Source organism: Piliocolobus tephrosceles, chromosome 9, assembly GCF_002776525.5.
Source record: "Piliocolobus tephrosceles isolate RC106 chromosome 9, ASM277652v3, whole genome shotgun sequence".
In the NCBI taxonomy this organism is placed as follows: Eukaryota; Metazoa; Chordata; class Mammalia; order Primates; family Cercopithecidae; genus Piliocolobus; species Piliocolobus tephrosceles.
Window position 1 is genome coordinate 108,027,396 of NC_045442.1, and position 18,091 is coordinate 108,045,486.

At 41.8% G+C, this 18,091-nt stretch overlaps 1 protein-coding gene across 1 annotated transcript in view; it reads left to right on the forward strand.

The window, feature by feature from the left end:
* C9H10orf67 (chromosome 9 C10orf67 homolog) overlaps nucleotides 1-18,091 on the forward strand; it is a 132,899-nt gene that overhangs the window by 14,494 nt on the left and 100,314 nt on the right. The window contains exons 3-4 of the mRNA XM_026454766.2: nucleotides 10,020-10,163; nucleotides 11,514-11,588. Of these exons, the coding sequence (XP_026310551.1) occupies nucleotides 10,020-10,163; nucleotides 11,514-11,588 (219 nt within the window). The remainder of the gene's footprint in view (nucleotides 1-10,019; nucleotides 10,164-11,513; nucleotides 11,589-18,091) is intronic.

Below are 18,091 nucleotides of genomic sequence, written 5' to 3' on the forward strand. Positions count from 1 at the left end.
TCCCAGTTCCCTTCCTTTCCCTTCCCGGTTCCCGTACCGGTTTTCTTCTTTTCCTTTTTTTGTTACCGTCCTAGTTCCCTTCTCTTCCCTTCCCGGTTCCTGTCTCTATTCCTGTCCTGGTTCCCTTCCCTTTCCGATCCCGTCCCAGTCCCTTCCCTTCTTTTCCCAGTACCCGTACCGGTTCCCGTGGGTTCCCATCCCTTCCCGTTCTGTCCCTTTCCCTTCCCTTCCCCGTTCCATTTCCGGTTCCCCTCCCAGATTCCGTCCGGGTTCCTCTACCTTCCCTATCCCCTCCGTTCCCGGTTCTCGTCCAGGTTCCCGTCCAGGTTCCCTTTCAAGTCCCCTCCGCTACTCCCCTTACCCTTTGCAGCTTCTCTCCTTTTCCCTCCCTCTCCTCTCCCTTCCTTTCCTCTCCCTTCTTGGTTTCCCTCCCTTCCCAGTTTCCCTCCCCTTCCCTTTTTTCCAGTTTCCTTCCCCTTCCCTCCCTTCTCAGTTTCTCTTCCCTTCCCGTTTACCTTCCCTTCCCAGTTCCCATCGCGGTTCCCTTCCCGGTTCCGGTCCAGGTTCCTGTCCCGCTTCCCTTTCCTTCCCTGTTCCCGTCCCAGTTCCCGTCCAGATTCCCTTCCCTGTTCCAGTCCCGGTTCCGTTTCCGGTTCCCGTCTAGTTCTTTCCCTTCCTGGTTCCTGTCCCGTTTCCCTTCTTTTCCTGGTTCCCTTTCCAGTTCCATCCTGGTTCCCTTCCCTTCCTGGTTCCCTTGCCTTCCTGATTCCCTTGCCTTCCTCGTTCCCATCCCGCTTCCCTTCCCTTCCCGGTTCCCTTTCCTTTCCAGTTGGTTCCCATCCCTTCCCTTCCTTATTCCCTTCCCAGTTCCCGTCCTGGTCCCCTCACCTCCCTTCCCAGTTTTCCTCCCCTTCCCAGTTTTCCTCCCCTTCCCAGTTTCCCTCCCCTTCCCAGTTTCCCTGTCCTTCTCTTTCTTCCCAGTCCCCCTCACCTTCTCCCAGTTTCCCTTCCCCTTCCTTCCTATTTTCCCTTCCCGGTTCCCTTTCCTTCCCAGTTCTCTTATTTTCCCAGTTCCCGTCCCGGTTCCTGTTCCGGTTTCCTTTCCTTTCCTTGCCAGTTCTTGCCCCGGTTCCCATCCTGGTTCCCTTCCCTTCCCTTTTCTTCTGGGTGTGTCTGGAGTTGGTTCCTGCTGGTGGGTTCCTGGTCTTCCTGACTTCAAGAATGAAGCCACAGACTTTTGCGGTGAGTGTTACAGCTCTTAAAGATGGCAAGGACCCAAAGAGTGAGCAGTAGGAAGGTTTATTGTGAAGAGCAAAAGGACAAAGCTTCCATCGTGTGGAAGGGGGGGTGGGGGAGCATGGGCCACTGCCAGCTTTTATTCCCTTATTGTACCCTCCCATGTGTTCCATTTCTGTCCTATCAAAGTGCCCTTTTTTCAATCCTCCCCGTAATTGGCTACTTTTAGAATCCTGCTGATTTGTGTGTTTTACAGAGGGCTGTTTGGTGCGTTTTACAGAGTGCTGATTGGTACGTTTTACAATCCTCTTGTAAGACAGGAAAGCTCCCCAAGTCCCCACTGGATCCAGGAAGTCCAACTGGCCTCACCTGTTACCAATTTCCATCCTGGTTCCCTTCTCGGTTCCCTTCCCTTTCCTTCCGGTTCCTGTCTCGGTTCCCTTCACTTCCTGTCCTGCTGCCCCTTCCAGTCCCCTCCTCTCCTCTCCCCTCCCCTCCCTTCCCTGTTTCTGTTCCCTCCCTTCTTTTCCCGGTTTCCCTCCCCCCCCCCTTTCTTCCTGGTTTCCTTCCCCTTTCCTCCCTTCCCGGTTTCCCTCCCCTTCCCTTCCCAGTTTCCCTCCGCTTCCCTTCCTGGTTTTCCTTCCTTTTTTCCTGTTTTCCTTTTCTTACTTCTTTGGCTAGATCATGGATCCTACTGTTTGGACCATGAGGTTGGAACAGTATACAGCAGAGTAATAAAACCGAAGAATCTTAGATCATTTCACCCATTGATTGCTTAGGTAGATTTGTAGGGAGAGAAATTAACTTATTTCTCGTTTATGCTTATGTTACTTAGATTTTTTTATTTTTATTTATTTATTTATTTATTTACTTATTTATTTATTTTTGAGACAGGGTCTCACTCTGTCACGTAGACTGGAGTGCAGTGGCAGGATCATAGGTGACAACAGCCTTGACTTCCTGGGCTCAAGTGATCCTCCCACCTCAGCCTACTGAGTAGCTGGGACTACAGGTGTGTGCCACCACAGCTGGCTAATATTTTTTCTACATTTTTGTAGAGACAGGGTCTCAATATGTTGCCCAGACTGGTCCTAAATCCCTGGCCTCAAGTGATCCTCCTGCCTTGGCCTCCCAAAGTGTTGGGAATACAGGAGCCACCAAACCTGGCTATTTGGTTTTTTTGTTATAGCTGAACCAAAATTTGATACAAATGTTAGATTAAGGATGTCTTCTTCTATTTCTAATTAATAAAATACTTTTTAAAAAATCATGTATGACTGGGTTTGAATACTTTTCATGGACTTATTGAGATGATCATGCAGTCATATGGCTTTTCTCCTTTATCTTATGATGTGGTAAAATTTGGTTTTTGAATAGTAAACCATCCTTTACCTCCTGAAATAAACCCAACTGGATCATTGGCTCATAATATTTCTTTTTGCATTTCTACATTATTTGCTATTATTTTATTGAGGATTTATTTTCATCTGTTGAAGTGACATTGCCCTATAATTTTTTCTTTTCTCTCTCTCTCTCTCTTTTTTTTTTTTTTTGAGACAGGGTCTTGTTCTGTTGCCCAAGCTGGAGTGCAATGACAATCATAACTCATTGTGACCTTGAACTCCTGGGATCAAGCAATCTTCCCACCTCAGCCTGCTGAGTAGCTGGGATTACAGGAGTGCACCACCTTGCCCAACTAATTTTTAAATTTTTGGTAGAGATAGGGTCTTGCTATGTTACCTAGTCTATACCCTATAATACTCTTTTCTTATACTATTGTTGTTCTCTCTTGGTACCAAGGTCACAGTATCCTCATAAGATGAGAAGTGTTCCCTAGTCTATTCTCTGGAATACTTCACATAAGATTGGGAATATCTGTTTCTTCAATGTTTGTTAGAACTTGCATGTAAAACTGTGCTTATTTTTATAGCTATTGTTATTTTGTTATGTATGTATTCCCATTTTCTTAAATATTCTGGGTCAGTTTTGATGTTATATTTTTCTGTAAAGGTATTTGTTTTTGTTAAATCTTCAAATTTTGGGTATAATGTTTGTTATCTTTTATTATTTTTCAGTATTGTATCTGTAGTTGTATTCCTTTTTAAATGTTTAATATTGTCTGGTATTGTCTGCATATCTTCTCTCTTTTTTTGTTAGTGACTTTTGGCAGAATTCTCTATTTCATTAGGTTTTTTTTCAGACCCCCAATTTTAGTGTATATTAATCCTCTTTATTGTATCTTTATTTTCTAGTTCATAAATTTATTTTCTTATATTTATTATTCTTTCTTTCTTTCTGTTTACTCTTTCTTTTCTTTTGTTTTGTTTTTTTTTTGTTGTTGTTGTTGTTTTTTTTTTGTTTGTTTGTTTTATAAGATAGGGTCCACTTTGTTGCCCAGGCTGGAGTGTAGTGGCAGAATCACAGCTCACTGCAGCCTTGACCTCCTGGGCTCAAGTGATCCTCCTGCCTCAGCCACTTGAGTAGCTGGAACTACAGGCACATGCCACCACACCTGGCTAATTTTTAAAATTTTTTGTAGAGGTGGGGTATCACTATGTTGCTCAGGCTGGCCTCAAATTTCTAAGCTTAAGCGATCCTCCTGCCTCGGCCTCTCAAAGAGCTAGGATTACAGGTGTGAGCCACCATGCCTGGCTTGTTTTTCTTTTTTTAAATTTCTTTAGTTGGAGCTGGGTATCAATTAGGATAGCATATAGCTCTGTGTTTAGAAAAAACAACTACATTGGCTGCATAAAATATCAAGAGGTGTAGAGTTAGAGAATCCAGAGTTAGTACAGTAGCTCTCTGATCTGTGTGATGTAGATTCATTTTATCTTCTCACATTTCCACGATTAGTGCCTGGGTTTTGTTGCCCTAGTTCTGATTCAGTAGCAAGATGGCCGCTCCCCTTCCAGCCTCCATGGAAGGAGAATATGGGAGAAGTATGGAGATGTGGTAGTAGCTATCTTAGGAAAGCAAGAACTTTCCATAGAAAGCCTTGCCATATGTTTCTTTGGCTGTAAGTGTATTGCATGACCCCTTGAATTACAAGGAGCTTTGGACAAGTATTTTAGCTGCGCACATTGCTGCCCGGGACAATGTCATGGTTCCATCAGTAAAGAAGAACCATGATACCAGATATTGGGCTGACAGCTACGAATGCCTATAGATCATAGATTTTGAGGCTTTCTTCTCTTTTGTAGGCAGTTAAAACTACAAATTTCCCACTAACTACATTTTTAGCTTCTGCAAACTTTGAAATACAGTATTTTTATTAGTATTTAAATTTAAATACTCGAATTTTTCATTTGTTCTTTTCATTTGTTCATGTCATCTGTATAATAAGAAAGTTATTAAATTTGCAAAGATGCTTTTTAGGATATTTGTATATTGCTGATACTTAACTTCAGTGCTTTGTTGTTGGAGAACACAGTCCTTGTGAAACAAATTATTTGGTGTTTGCTGCAATTTGTGTTGAGGTTTTGTCTGAGGTCAGTCTTTGTCATTGTGCCACAAATACAGGAATTTTTTTGTTTTGTTTTTTTTTCCCTGAGTTGGAGTCTTGCCCTGTCACCCAGGCTGGAGTGCAGTGGTGCGATCTTGGCTCGCTGCAACCTCCATCTCCCAGGTTCAAGCAATTCTCCTGCCTCAGCCTCCTGAGTGGCTGGGATTACGGTTGCACGCCACTTTGCCTGGCTAATTTTTGTATTTTTAGTAGAGATGGGGTTTCACCATGTTGGCCAGGCTGGTCTCAAACTCCTGACCTAGTGATCTGCCCACCTTAGCCTCCCAGAGTGCTGGGATTACAGTTGTGAGCCAACGTGCCTGGCCAGGAAATTTTTTTTAAAATCTGTATTAATTATTGGATTCATGTATTTTTTCTATATGAAGACTTTTGCCATATTGTCCTTTTTGTTCAATGTTAATTTATCTGTATCAGCATTCTCTGGGCTAGTATTTTCCTGGCAAATCTTTCTCTTTTCTACACTGACATTATTTCTGTGTTGTATCTTAGATTATCTCTTATAAATTGTATATGGTTTTGAAAAATCCAATCTAATAATCTCTTTTAATAGCTAATTTATTCTATTCATATTAATTTTGACTACTGATAAATTTGTATTTTTCTGCCAACTTCTTTTTAAATTTCTCTTTATCTTATTTTTTCAATACTTCTTTTTTCTCCTTCCCTACTCTTCAGTGATTGTATTAACTTTTCTTTAGTTTCTATTCTCTTCTCTACTAGTAATTAACTATTTTATCTTTATACTTTTAGAGATTAATCTCAAATTTGAACATTCAACAGTTGACTAGAATTTGTAATTTCTACCATACAGTACAAGAAATGTAGAACTTTTATGTCTAATCATGTCCTTCTGTCTTTTATATTATTGTTATCAAGTATTTCAGTTGTTTTCTCCTAATATTTTTGCAGTTAACTCTTCATATTGTTTTATACAATTAATGCTTGTTTAGATTTACTCACATTTACCAATTTATTTGCTCCTCATTCTTTCCCATATCTCAGTACTTCTTTCTGCATTTAATTTTCATTATTTCTAAAGATCTATTGATCCTTTGTTCAGCAAGGATTATAGTGTACTTAGCATTAATATTGCACAACTTCATGTAAAATGCAATAACCTTGTAACTGTTCACCACCCTCCCATCTTTTATGCTGAGTACCATATGTATTGCATCTATTATACATACATTATAAACTCATAACAGTGCTATAAATTTTAAGCTAATAAGAGGAAAGCTAGTATTTTATATGTACCTAGATGTTTATCTTCCTTTGCTCTTTATTCTTTCCTGAAGATCTAGCTTTCCAGCCCGAATTATTTCTCTTTAGCCCAAAAAACTTTATTTAGCTATTCTCCTATTGTAGGTATTTTGGCAATGAATTCTGTTTTCTTTATTTAAAATGTTTTTACATTGAATATAGAATTCCGGGTTGACAAGTTGTGTTTTGTTTTGTTTTCTCACTTTACAATTGCTCTGCAGGCTTTAATAATGTCTAAGAAAATAACCATTATTAGTCATTCCAAATGTTATTCCCCTGTATGTAGCTGTTTCTTTTCTGTCTGCTTTCAACATTTTCTTTTAATCTTTGGTTTTCAACAGCTTGATTATTATGTACCTAAGTGTGGTTTCGATGTATTTATCCTGCTTGGATAAATAAATTAGGCATCTATAATCTGCGTGTTTCACCAAATTTGGGAGATTTGGAGCCACTAAATATATCTTCAAATATTTGTTGTACCCCACTTTTTCTATCCTTTCCTTCTGCAATTCCAATTACTTGTATGTTAGACTTCTTGTTATTAACTCACAAGTCCCTAAACTCTGTCCATTTTGTAAAATTTTAAAAATCTTTCTTTCTGTTTTTTATTTGATACATCTTCAAGTTCACAGTTTTTTTCTGCCATCTATGTTCTTCTATTAAGTTCTTTCAGTGAAGTTTTAATTTTGGATATTATATTTTTCAACTAAGGAATTTGTTTTCTTTATCAAAATTTTCTGTTTGTTGATATTTCCTTTTTTCGTTTATTACAGCATATTTTTCTTTACTTCTTCATGTATAGTTATAATAACTGGTTTAACATCTTTGGCAATTCTGACATTTTGGTAATATTGGAATTGGTTTCAATCTTTTTTCTTGAGACTGAATCACATTTTCCTGTTTTTGTATATAATCCAGGTAATTTGGATTATATTGTAGACAGTGTGGATGTTATCTTCTGGGTTCTGATACATTTCCCTAAAGAATGCTGAGGGTTTTTTGTTGGTGGTGGTGGTTTTTTGTTTGTTTGTTTGTTTGTTTTCACACAACCTGTTTGGATTAAAACAGAAAATTGTGTCTTTTTTTTTTTTCAGGCCAAATCTTGGTTTTGTTCTATTATCTCTAGCTGGGCTATTTGCAGCCTGCCCCATGTATGTATCTCTCAGGGATGAGCCAGAGGTTTGTTCAGAGATGGGTTTCATTTTTGTTTTTTGGTTTATGAGACAGGGTCTCCCTCTATTGCCCAGGGTGGAGTGCAGTAACACAGTCATAGCTCATAGCAGCCCCAAACTCCTAGGGTCAAGTGATCCTCTCATCTCAGGCTCCCAAGTAGCTGAGACTATAGGCTATGCACCACCATGCCTGACTAATTTTTAAATTTTTTGTAGAGATGAGGTCTTACTATATTGTTAGGTGGGTCTTAACTGCTGGCCTCAAGTGGCCCTTCCTCCTTGGCCTCCTAAAGTGCTGGGATTACAGACATAAGCCATCATGCCTGGCTTGTACGAAGCTTTTACCATGATTTTAGAGTTTGTCTTTCTGATTTTTTTTTCATCTGGGACCCCACCCAAACGCTGTCACTTGACCTCTCAAAGTCTTGATATTCTCACCTGTAAAGTAAAACCTCCTGTACAGTATGAGGATACTAAAATGAAAGTCTTCTCAGGATACCAGTACACCAGGCATCAAGTTCCAAACTAACTGTGAGTTAGAAACCGTTTGCAGATTTTGCAAGGGGAATGTTTCACATTAGATGAATGTCTCTTAGCTTTTGAATCAGATCAAGGACAATAAAGAAGGTCAGGGACTGAAGAGAAAAAACTGCTGAAGCCGACTCTAGAAAGAACTGTTGCCATGGTTCTTATGGGAGAAGGGCAGCAGAAGCAATCCTCCTCAACTCAAACTAGGAAGGCAGGCTTCAGTGGAGCTTGAATGTATTTGCTGTCCTTAGAAGACACAAAGGACTGGTGCTTGACTCATGCTTGAGGAAGCAAAAGGGGGCTGTGATGAGTAGATGGAATGGCTTGATTGGGATCAGTCTGCACTTCCAGAGTTATTGGGGTAAAGGATATATAATTATTTCCTGTAAACCATTTGTGGCCCTGAGAGAGAGGTGAAACCAGTGTGGGGTCATTTTGGGTCCTGTCCAGTAGAGTGATCTGGAAGAACAAAGGACCCCTAACAGCAGGGAGAAGAAAGAGGTGAACTCCAGATTCAAAGAACCTGAGGAAGGGGTAGCAAGTGACCACTCAGAGTAGAGAAGCATCTGCTTAGGTCAAGATATATCTACAAAAGAGAAGGTCCCGGTAATCAGAATCTCTAGAGAAGCTACATCAGTGCCCAAGGGAAGAAGAGAAGTTAGTTCTCCTGCCCTGTAGCACCATGGTGAAGCCACCCCCGCCCCCAGGTAGGAACATCCTTGCCCCTCTATCCCTGCTGCCTTGTTCCTTGTGGAGATACAACCACTTGGGTGCTGGTGAGGAGGTGAGCAGAGAGAGCTCAAAGGTGAATCACTCTTTTTCATTACTCTCAGCAAAGGGAAAAACCTTATGAATGAAGTTGGAAGCATTTTAACTCATATATATAATGTATATATTATATATACATATCTATACATTATATATGTGTGTGTGTATATATATATTTAGACGGAGTCTTGCTCTGCTGCCCAGGCTGGAGTGCAGTGGTGCGATCTTGGCTCACTGTAACCTCCATCTCCCGGGTTCAAGCTCCCAAGTGGCTGGGATTACAGGGGCACGCTGCCACACTTGGCTAATTTTTTGTATTTTTAGTAGAGACAGGGTTTTACCATGTCAGCCAGGTTGTTTTCAAACTCCTGACTTCAGGTGATCTGCCCACCTCAGCCTCCTAAAGTGTTGGGATTACAGGCATGAGCCACCTCACCTGGTAGTTATATTCTAAATGCTATTCTGAGGCTATATTTGTTTGAGGACTATGTTCCCAAGAATGAATAGAAAAGTCATGGGATTTTGTCATTTCCATTCAGAGCAGGGAAAGATTACATAGAGAATACATTTTTTTTTAGATCTCTCTTTTTTTTTCTTTTAAGTTTTTGAAGAGATAGAGTCTCACTATATTGTCCAGACTGGTTTCAAACTCCTGGGCTCACCTTATTCACCCACCTTACCCTCCCAAAGTGTTGGGATTACAGGTGGGAGCCCTAGTGAATGCATTTTAAATAGATGGGGGTAGATAAAAATACACTGTGTTTTGATTATTACAAATGGTTCTTAGTCAACATGCTGGTTACATATTTAAATGCTTGTGCTAGTAGATTCTCAGCAAATGATGATTCTTGCCTCTCCTTTCTGATCTGAAATCTACATCTTGAGAACTATACATTTTGAGGTATGACAGAAGGCCAATATTAACACAGATATTTTCTTCTGTGTGGGAAGAAACTGCTAGGAAACTCTTGTCTTTTAGTCCATCAGCGTATCTGAGTTTGGCAAATTAATTGTCACTTTGAAAGCCTGGTCACCTAGGATGGAATTACTGGAATTCCACAGTGCATACAATCATCTTAAAAATCGGACAGACCTCTGACCAGGAACCCAGCTTATATGTCCAGAACCAGATAATGTATTGGAATCTTTACACAGAGGACCTTTTCTCTCTATAATAATGTACATTTTTTCCATTTTTTATTTAATGTGTGTGTGTGTATGTATATATATATATATATTTTTATATTCAGGGGTACATATGCAGATTTGTTACATAGGTAAACTCATGTCACAGGGGTTTGTTGTACAGATTATTTCATCGCCCAGATACTAACGCTAGTTCCCATTAGTTATTTTCCCTGATCTTCTCCCTCCTCCCACTCACCGCCCTAAGTAGGCCCCAGTGTGTGTTGCTCCCCTCTTTGTGTGCATGAGTTCTCATCATTTTGCTCCCACTTACGAAGTGACAACATGCAGTATTTGGTTTTCTGTTCCTACGTTAGTTTGCTAAAGATAATATTTTCCATTTTTAGATGATGAAATCCCTCCAGGTAGATTTTGGGTTCCTCAAACAATTGCTTCAGTTGAAGTTTGAGGACCGACTGAAAGAGGAATCTTTGAGTCTCTTCAACATTCTACATGACAGGATCCTAGAAATTGAAAAGCATTATCAACAGGTAAATGTTCTCTTACTTCTTTTGTTTTATGTGTGGGTCGACACTGTGCTAGATGTGTATGCAGTGCAGTTTAGAATTTAGTAACTTGTGAGGGCAGTGTAATTTGCATTAGTTGTGTCTTACGTGGTAAGTTGTGTCTTCACTATGTGTCAGGGACTTGTGTAAGTACTTAGCATATGAACTGATTTAATTCTCACATTTACCTTACGAAGTAGGCACAATTATTTTCCCTCTTTTACAGATGAGAAAACTTAGGCACTGAAAGGCTAATAACTTGTTCAAGGTCACCAGTTAAAAAACAAGAGAGGCCAAGCACACATGCCTCTAATCCTACCACTTTGGGAAGCCAGGGTGGGAGGCTGGCTTGAAGCTGTGAGTTCAAGACCAGCTTGGGCAACATAGTGAGACCCTGTCTTTACAAAGAATAAAAGCATGAGCCAGATGTGGTGTTGCAGACCTGTAGTCCCCAGCTACTTAGGAGTCTGAGACAGGGGAATCACTTGAGCCCAGGAATTCAAGGCTTCAGTGAGCTATGATTGCACCACTGCACTCTAGCCTGGGCGATAAGTCGAGACCCCCATCTCAGAAAACAAAAAACAAAACAAACGGACATCACTATTATTTCTGTGCCATAAAAACAAACAAACAAAAACCATCTTTTGCTGACCACACCATGTTAAGTACCATGCTAAGCCTTTAAAATATATTTACCCTTTAAATCTCTCAAAATGTGAAAATGGAAATCCTATTGTCTGTGATTTACAGATCAAGAAACAGCTTGCCAAGGTTAAGTAACTTGCTTAAAGTCAGACAGATAGTAAAGGGCACAATGATATTTAAATTCAATACCATCTGACTCTAAAGCCTATTTGAGGCTGGGAGGTGATGTACTCTCTTCTATTGTTAATCTAAACAGATCTAATCAAATTATTTGATTAATCAGAAAATAACTCTAGTTTGCAGATTAGCACTATAGATTTCTTTTCATGAGCATATTCCATTCAAAAAGTACAAGGACCAGAGGAAGATAGGCATCACAAATAGACTTTACAACTTTTAAAAGCAGTTTTAGGAAGGCAGTAAAAGACTTTACTCAAGTGAAAAATGAAATGAAGTGTTCAAATTATCTATATATATTTTATCCATATGATCTCTCTATGGCTTTTGGTTGAGTATAAGTAAAAATAAAATGTGTCATAATAGCTGCAGGGTGGGAGAAATGATTATGAATTGAAGTTTTCAAGAGATTATGATTCAGATGATGTTTTTTTTACTGAGTCCCTCCCTAGTAGGTGTGGGTCATATTTGGAAATACATTATGGTGCTTGTTGCATTTATTTCTATTTTCAGAATGAGGATAAGATGAGAAAATCCTTCAATCAGCAGTTAGCCGATGCCATAGCTGTTATCAAAGGAATGTACCAGGTGAGTTTTTGTTTTTGGTGCTATGGTTGTGGGCAAGGCTACCTTCAGCTGCTGTGTGCAAGGAGTGGGGATCACCTTGGCTTCCCAGTCTGTGTGTCCAGCTCTGAAGGCCTGTTTCCTCAATTTTCAGGTCACCTTAGAGGGATCAGGCCTAGGACTGTTTATGCTCACATTATAAAGCTTTCTAGAAACTGGAAAATTCTAATCTGGTATTCAGGACACCTGGGCGTGTATTAAAGTAATCCAAAGTTTATTTGGTGTGGTCATAGCTGAATAGATGAAGGTCAGATGGTCCAAAGAGAGAGTTCAGAGAATCTGTAGTAAATTCCAATTGGTGGATTAACTTTTCTAATGACAGGGACATTTTTATCTGCCAGACACATGCTTCATTTTCCTTCACAATGGGAAAATTCCTACCTTTAGTGGATTTTTTAGACTCAGCAAAGACCTTGTGCTTCATTTAGCATTTATAACTATATCCTCACCTTGCATTTCAATATACTTCCATAAGTAAATTTTTTGCATACGTCTTTTTGGGCACTGTTTGCAAGCTTCTTATCATAGCACTCAACACATTCTGTATTTAATTATGTAATTGCTTGTGAAGTGTCTTTGTTCCATGCCAGACTGTCAACCTTAAGGATCTCCTGTGTGTTACTCTCTGCCTTTAGCGCTGTGACTGGTACATAATTAACAACCAGCTACTGATTGCTAAATGCATGAATGGTCACCTGTACCTGTGGCAGACAGTGCTGCCGCCTGCTCAAATGTCCTTCTCTCCACTGCACATTTTCCCCACTGCTTTTTACTGACAGGGGCACTTCCAACTATAGAAACCAAAATGCTAGATTCTTCCTCTTCCAGCTCCCTTTTTAGCTATAGCACAGACATAGGCAAAGTCAGGTCCCTAACCAATGAGACCTGAAGGTGAGTTGGCCGTGAGATTTTGGGGGAGGTGGTTCTTTCTAAGTAAAAGGGACTACTGAAGATATCACCTCACACTGGTCAGAATGGTTATTATTAAAAAGTCAAAAAAATAACAGATGCTGGTGAGGTTGCAGAGAAAATGGAACACTTGCTTATACACTGCTGATGGGAATGTAATTTAGTTCAGCCACTGTGGAAAGCAACTTGGAGATTTCTGAAAGAAATTAAAACAGAACTACCATTTGACCAACCAATCCCTTTGCTGGGTATATATCCAAAGAAAGATAAATCATTCTACCATAAAGACACATGCATGTATGTGTTCATTGCAGCACTGTTCACAATAGCAAAGACATGAAATCAACCTAGATGCCCATCAATGGTGGACTGAATAAAAAAAAATGTGGTACATATACACCATGGAATATTACATAGCCATAAAAAACAATAAAATCACATCCTTTGCAGCAACATGGATGGAGCTGGAGGCCACTATCCTAAACAATGCAGGAAGAGAAAACCAAATATTGTGTGTTCTTACTTGTAAGTGGGAGCTAAACATTGAGAACATATGGACACGAAGGGAACAGTAGACACGGGGGCCTACTAGAGAGTGGAGGGTGGAGGTTGGGAGGAGGGTGAGGATCAAAAAACTACCTATTGAGTACTACACTTATTACCTGGGTGATGGAATAATCTTACACCAAACCCCTGTGACATGCAATTTACCCATGTAATAAACTGTACATGTACCCTCTGAATCTAAAACAAAAATTAGAAAGAAAAAAAAAGGGTCTCATGGAAGACCCTTTCTGTTTCTTTGCTTGATATTTTATGTCTCCTTCTGATGCTTGGAATTGCCGAGGCACTGTGAAACCAAACATTGAGATACTCTGGATGTGCTGAGGTAGCAGGGTAGAAAGATGAGAAGCAGAGGGGTCCTTGGTAATGTCATTGAGCCATGAAAAGTAACCCTGGACTTGCCCTGCCTGAGGCCTCTTAAATTCATGAAATAACAACCCCTCAGTGTTGAAGCCACTGTTAGTTGACTTTTCAGTTACTTGCAGCTGAAAACGTCGCAGGACATATTGCTCTGCTAATGATCTCTGTGACTCTGTGCCAAACTGTGTTTCCAAAGGCACCTGTGACACTCTCTCCCACTTACCTGCTTTTGTGCAACGTCACCTCGCTTCTCTCCCATCAAGAGGTGGAATCTGATTCCCCTCCCTTGAATCAGGGCTGCCTTTAGTGACTTGCTGATAAGCACAGAAGGTGGAGGAAGTGAAGCTGCGTGACTTTTAAGTTAAGGTCAGAAGAAGTCTTGCAAGTTCATCCTTATTCTCTCTGAATGTTTGCCCTCTAGATTGTCCTTCCCTGAATTCAGCTACCATGCTGACAAGAGCCCATGCCATATGGAAGATCTACATGTAGGTACTACTGGGTCTCCAGGCTCATCTCAGCCCCACCTTTGAGTCACCCCAGCCTAGGAGTCAAAAATATGAGTGGAGAAGCCTCCAGATGACTGGAGCTACCAGCCATGTAGGGTCTTTTTATGGAGGAGAGATAAGCCATCCCTGCTGTGCTTCTACTAATTCCCAACTCATTGAATTTTGTTTTTTTCTTTGTTTTGCTTTTTATTTTGGAGTCTTTTCTTTTTTTAGAGACAGGGGTCTCACTGTCTCCCAGGCTGGAATGTAGGGTGTGCTCATAGCTCACTGTAGCCTTAAACTTCTGGATTCAAGTGATCCTCTCGCCACAGCCTCCTGAGTAGCTGGGACTACAGGCATGTGCCAGCACACCCAGTTAATTAAAAAAAAAGAAATTATATACACACACACACACACACACACAAACACATAGTCAACATGGGATCTTGCTGTGTTATCCGGGCTGGTCTTGAACTCCTGTCCTCAAGTAATCCTCCTGCCTTAGCATTCCAGAGTGCTAAGATTACAACCATGAGCCACTGTGCTGGCCTAATTAATATTTAATGGAAGAAGACAGAAGGAAGAAAGAGAAAGAGGGAAGGAGGGAAAATGAGTATTATATGTAGCAGTTTTATATATATTGATTTTGTAACCAAACATCTTGCTAAATTCTTGTGTGTGTTTTAATAATTTTTCTATAGACTTTCTGGGGCTTTCTATGTAAACAGTTATGCAATTGAGAATACATATTTTTGTCACTTCATTTTTCATCCATAAACCATGTAATCATTTCAGCAGTGCCTTGTCTGGAGCAGCTGCTGCAAAGATGCTGGATGCAGCAGGGGAGACAAGGCCAGGGTTGTACTCTCTACTAAGCCGGCAGGAGCCAAGAACAAGCAGGAATGGTGCCCACCTTCTGAGTTGGTGATGGGGGAGCTCCATGCTCCTAGAGGCAGCTGCAGCTGCCCAGCCATGGCTGCAGACCCAGATCCCTGTGCTCTTGGGGGCCCAGGAATCCCCCCTGCCCCCACAGGCTCAGAAGTGCCTGCTCCTGCTCCCTGGCCTTTCCTTATTCCTGGAACCCACTCTTATTTTGGAGCAAAGTTGTGGCCGAGTCTGGGCACTGTCATGACCTGGCCAGGTATGTGTGTGCTTGGGATGGTGCTGACACACCAGGCCCCTGCTGCTTTGGTGCCCTCCAGACTTTGGGTGCCAACGAGCACAGGAGGGAGGCCATGGGGGCACTGAGGGTGGCACAGCACAGGCCTGCAGGTGTCCCTTGGCATGAACAGCCTGGACACCATGAACAGCAGCAGGAAGTGACAGGCTCCTGAGTGGAAAGGGATGTGTCACTAGTGAAGCCCCACCTTCAAGCCAGGGACGGCCTGAAGCCTGGGGGCCAGGCTGCCAGTTCCACAGACTGGAGTGAGAACTTATGGTGCTTTTTTCAGGCCCACCTGTGGCTGCACATTGACCAATCAGCATGCACTTCCTCCCCTCTGAAGCCCATAAAAACCCTAGACTCAGCCAGACTCTGGCAGAGGTCAGGATGACCTGCCTGCAGAGAGGAGTTATTCACTGTGGGGTCTTCTCTCAGCTGAGAGCTGAACAGATATCAGGATGACCTGCCTGCAGAAAGGAGCTACCCACTGTGGGTCTCCTCTCAGCTGGGAGCTGAGCAGATGCCGGGATGACCTGCTTGCAGAAAGGAGCTACCCACTTCAGATCTCCTGAGAGCTGTACTGTTGCTGAATAAAGCACCTCTTTGCATTACTCACCCTCCAATTGTCTGCATATCTCATTCTTCCTGCATGTGGGACAAGAACTCAGGACCCACCAAATGGTGGGACTGAAAAAGCTATAAGGCAAACAGGGCTGAAACACACCCCTCACTCACCACACTGCAGGCAACAAGAAGGAGAGAAGAGCTGCAGCCCTTGGGGAAGCCCAGACCTAGAAGCTCCCTGAGCCAGTGTTGTGACACCCTCTTTGGGGCTCTGCAGTTCCTGGTGTCTCCAAGCTTCCAGGCACCACTGTGTTCCCCAGTGCCAGCAGTGGAAGCCACTGGTGGTATACCTGGTCCAGCTGCAGCCTTGCAGGGAGCTGGCACCCTTGCTGGCACCTGGAACTGCCCATCCCGCTGCAGCTGGCATGCCTAGCTGTGTGTAGTGGCTGGACCCTGCACTCACTCATGCACCCCTGGTCGCTGTGCACCTGGCTTGCCCTTGGCAGGCATGGGATCCAGGCTGGTAACGTGAGCTGAGCACAGCCTGCCAGGTCAAGCGGGTGGAATGAGCCTAGCAGGCCTGAGCAAAACTCAGGCAAAAGTGCCACTGACCACAGAGGTTTCTGGCTGGCAAAGCAACACCCCAAGGATCCTGTGGCAGCATGGTGGCACATGCTTGTAGTCCTAGCTACTGAGGAAGCTGAGGTGGGAGGACTGCTTGAACCCAGGTGTCTGATGTGAGTGAGCCATGATTGTGCCAGTACACTCCAACCTGAGTGACATAGCATGACCTTGTCTCTAAAAGAAAGAAAAAAAAGATGCATTTAATCTATCTTATCCAGTATTATTCTTGTTTATAATGAGAGAATAAGTCAGAATTTCGTGGTTTTTAAAAATATGTTTTTGGCCAGGCATAGTGGCTCATGCCTATAATCCTAGCACTGTGGGGGGCCAAGGCAGGCAGATCACTTGAGCTCAGGCGTTTGAGACCAGCCTGGGCAACATAGTGAGACCCTGCCTCTACAAAGCATACAAAAAGATTAGCTGGGCATGGGGGCATGCGCCTGTGGTCCCAGCTACTCAGAAGGCTGAGGTGGGAGGATCACTTGAGCTCAGGAAGTTGAGGCTGCAGTGAGCCGTGATCATGCCACTGCACTTCAGCCTGGTTGATAGAGCAAGACCCTGTCTCAAAACAAACAAACAAACAAAAACCACATGCTTTTATAGTTCTTTGTGTCTTCCACAATTTCTGGGACATTGGTCTTTTTCTAATATACATCACATGGTCAAAAATATAGCTAAATAATGAATATTACTCTTTGTCCATACACTTTATACTTCTAGGAGTAGAAAGCCATGGAAGCATTACATTCTTCATATTCATCAGTTTTTCATAAATATGTGTTAAATATGCCTAATTATGGTTAGTTGACTTACGAAAAAATTGTTTATATTAAATTAAAGTCATTATTGGAATCTTTGCTTTGGCTTGTTGGCATCACTTTGATCCATGACCTCAGACAGCCTTCCAAATCCTGGCCACCCAGTTTGTTAAGGCTTAGTCATAAGGAAGAACAGAGGAAAGTTGAAAATAAAACGAAGTGTTGTATACACTTTTTGTAGATTGACAAGTATAAATGACTCTCTGCTGCCCTCTGGAGACCAGTTAAGGACACAAGTACCTGTACTTTTTTTTTCAGCTATGAACAAGTTTCTAAATTTATTTAACTTTTCTTTTGGTCAATTGAATACAGCAAAGATAAAGAGTTGTATGTGATTATCTTTATAGCATCTGTCTTGAGATGACTTGAGAGTCTCTCTCTCTGTTGGCTAATATGAGAGGCTACGTGAGAGGAAACCCATGTGGCAAAGAACTGAGTGTAGCCTCTGGCTGACAGCAAGAAACTGAAGCCTCCAGTCCTATAGCTGAAAAAAAAAGTGGATTTTTCTACAACTTGAGTGAGCTTGGAAGCAGATCCTTTCACAGTTGTGCTTCAGATGAGACCACAGCCCTGAACACCACCTTAATTGCAGCCTTGGGAGACCCTAAACAGGACCTACCTGAATTCCTGACCAATAGAAACTATGAGATTGTGTGTGTGTGTGTGTGTGTGTGTGTGTGTGTGTGTGTGTGTGTATTTTAATTTTTTTTTCTTTTTCATTAGTGACGGGGTCCTACTATATTGCCCAGGCTAGTCTCAAACTCCTGGCCTCAAGTGATCCTACCACTTCAGCCTCTCAAAGTGCTGGGATTATAGGTGTGAGGCACTGTGCCTGTCCAAACGTGTGTGTTTTAAGCCACTACATTTGGGGTAAAACTTTTATGCAGCACTAGATAACGAATTTGTCCTTCATATTTAGTGAGCCATCAAATCCTACCAGTTTTTTGTTGTTGTTTGGTTGTTTGGGTGTTTGTTGTTGTT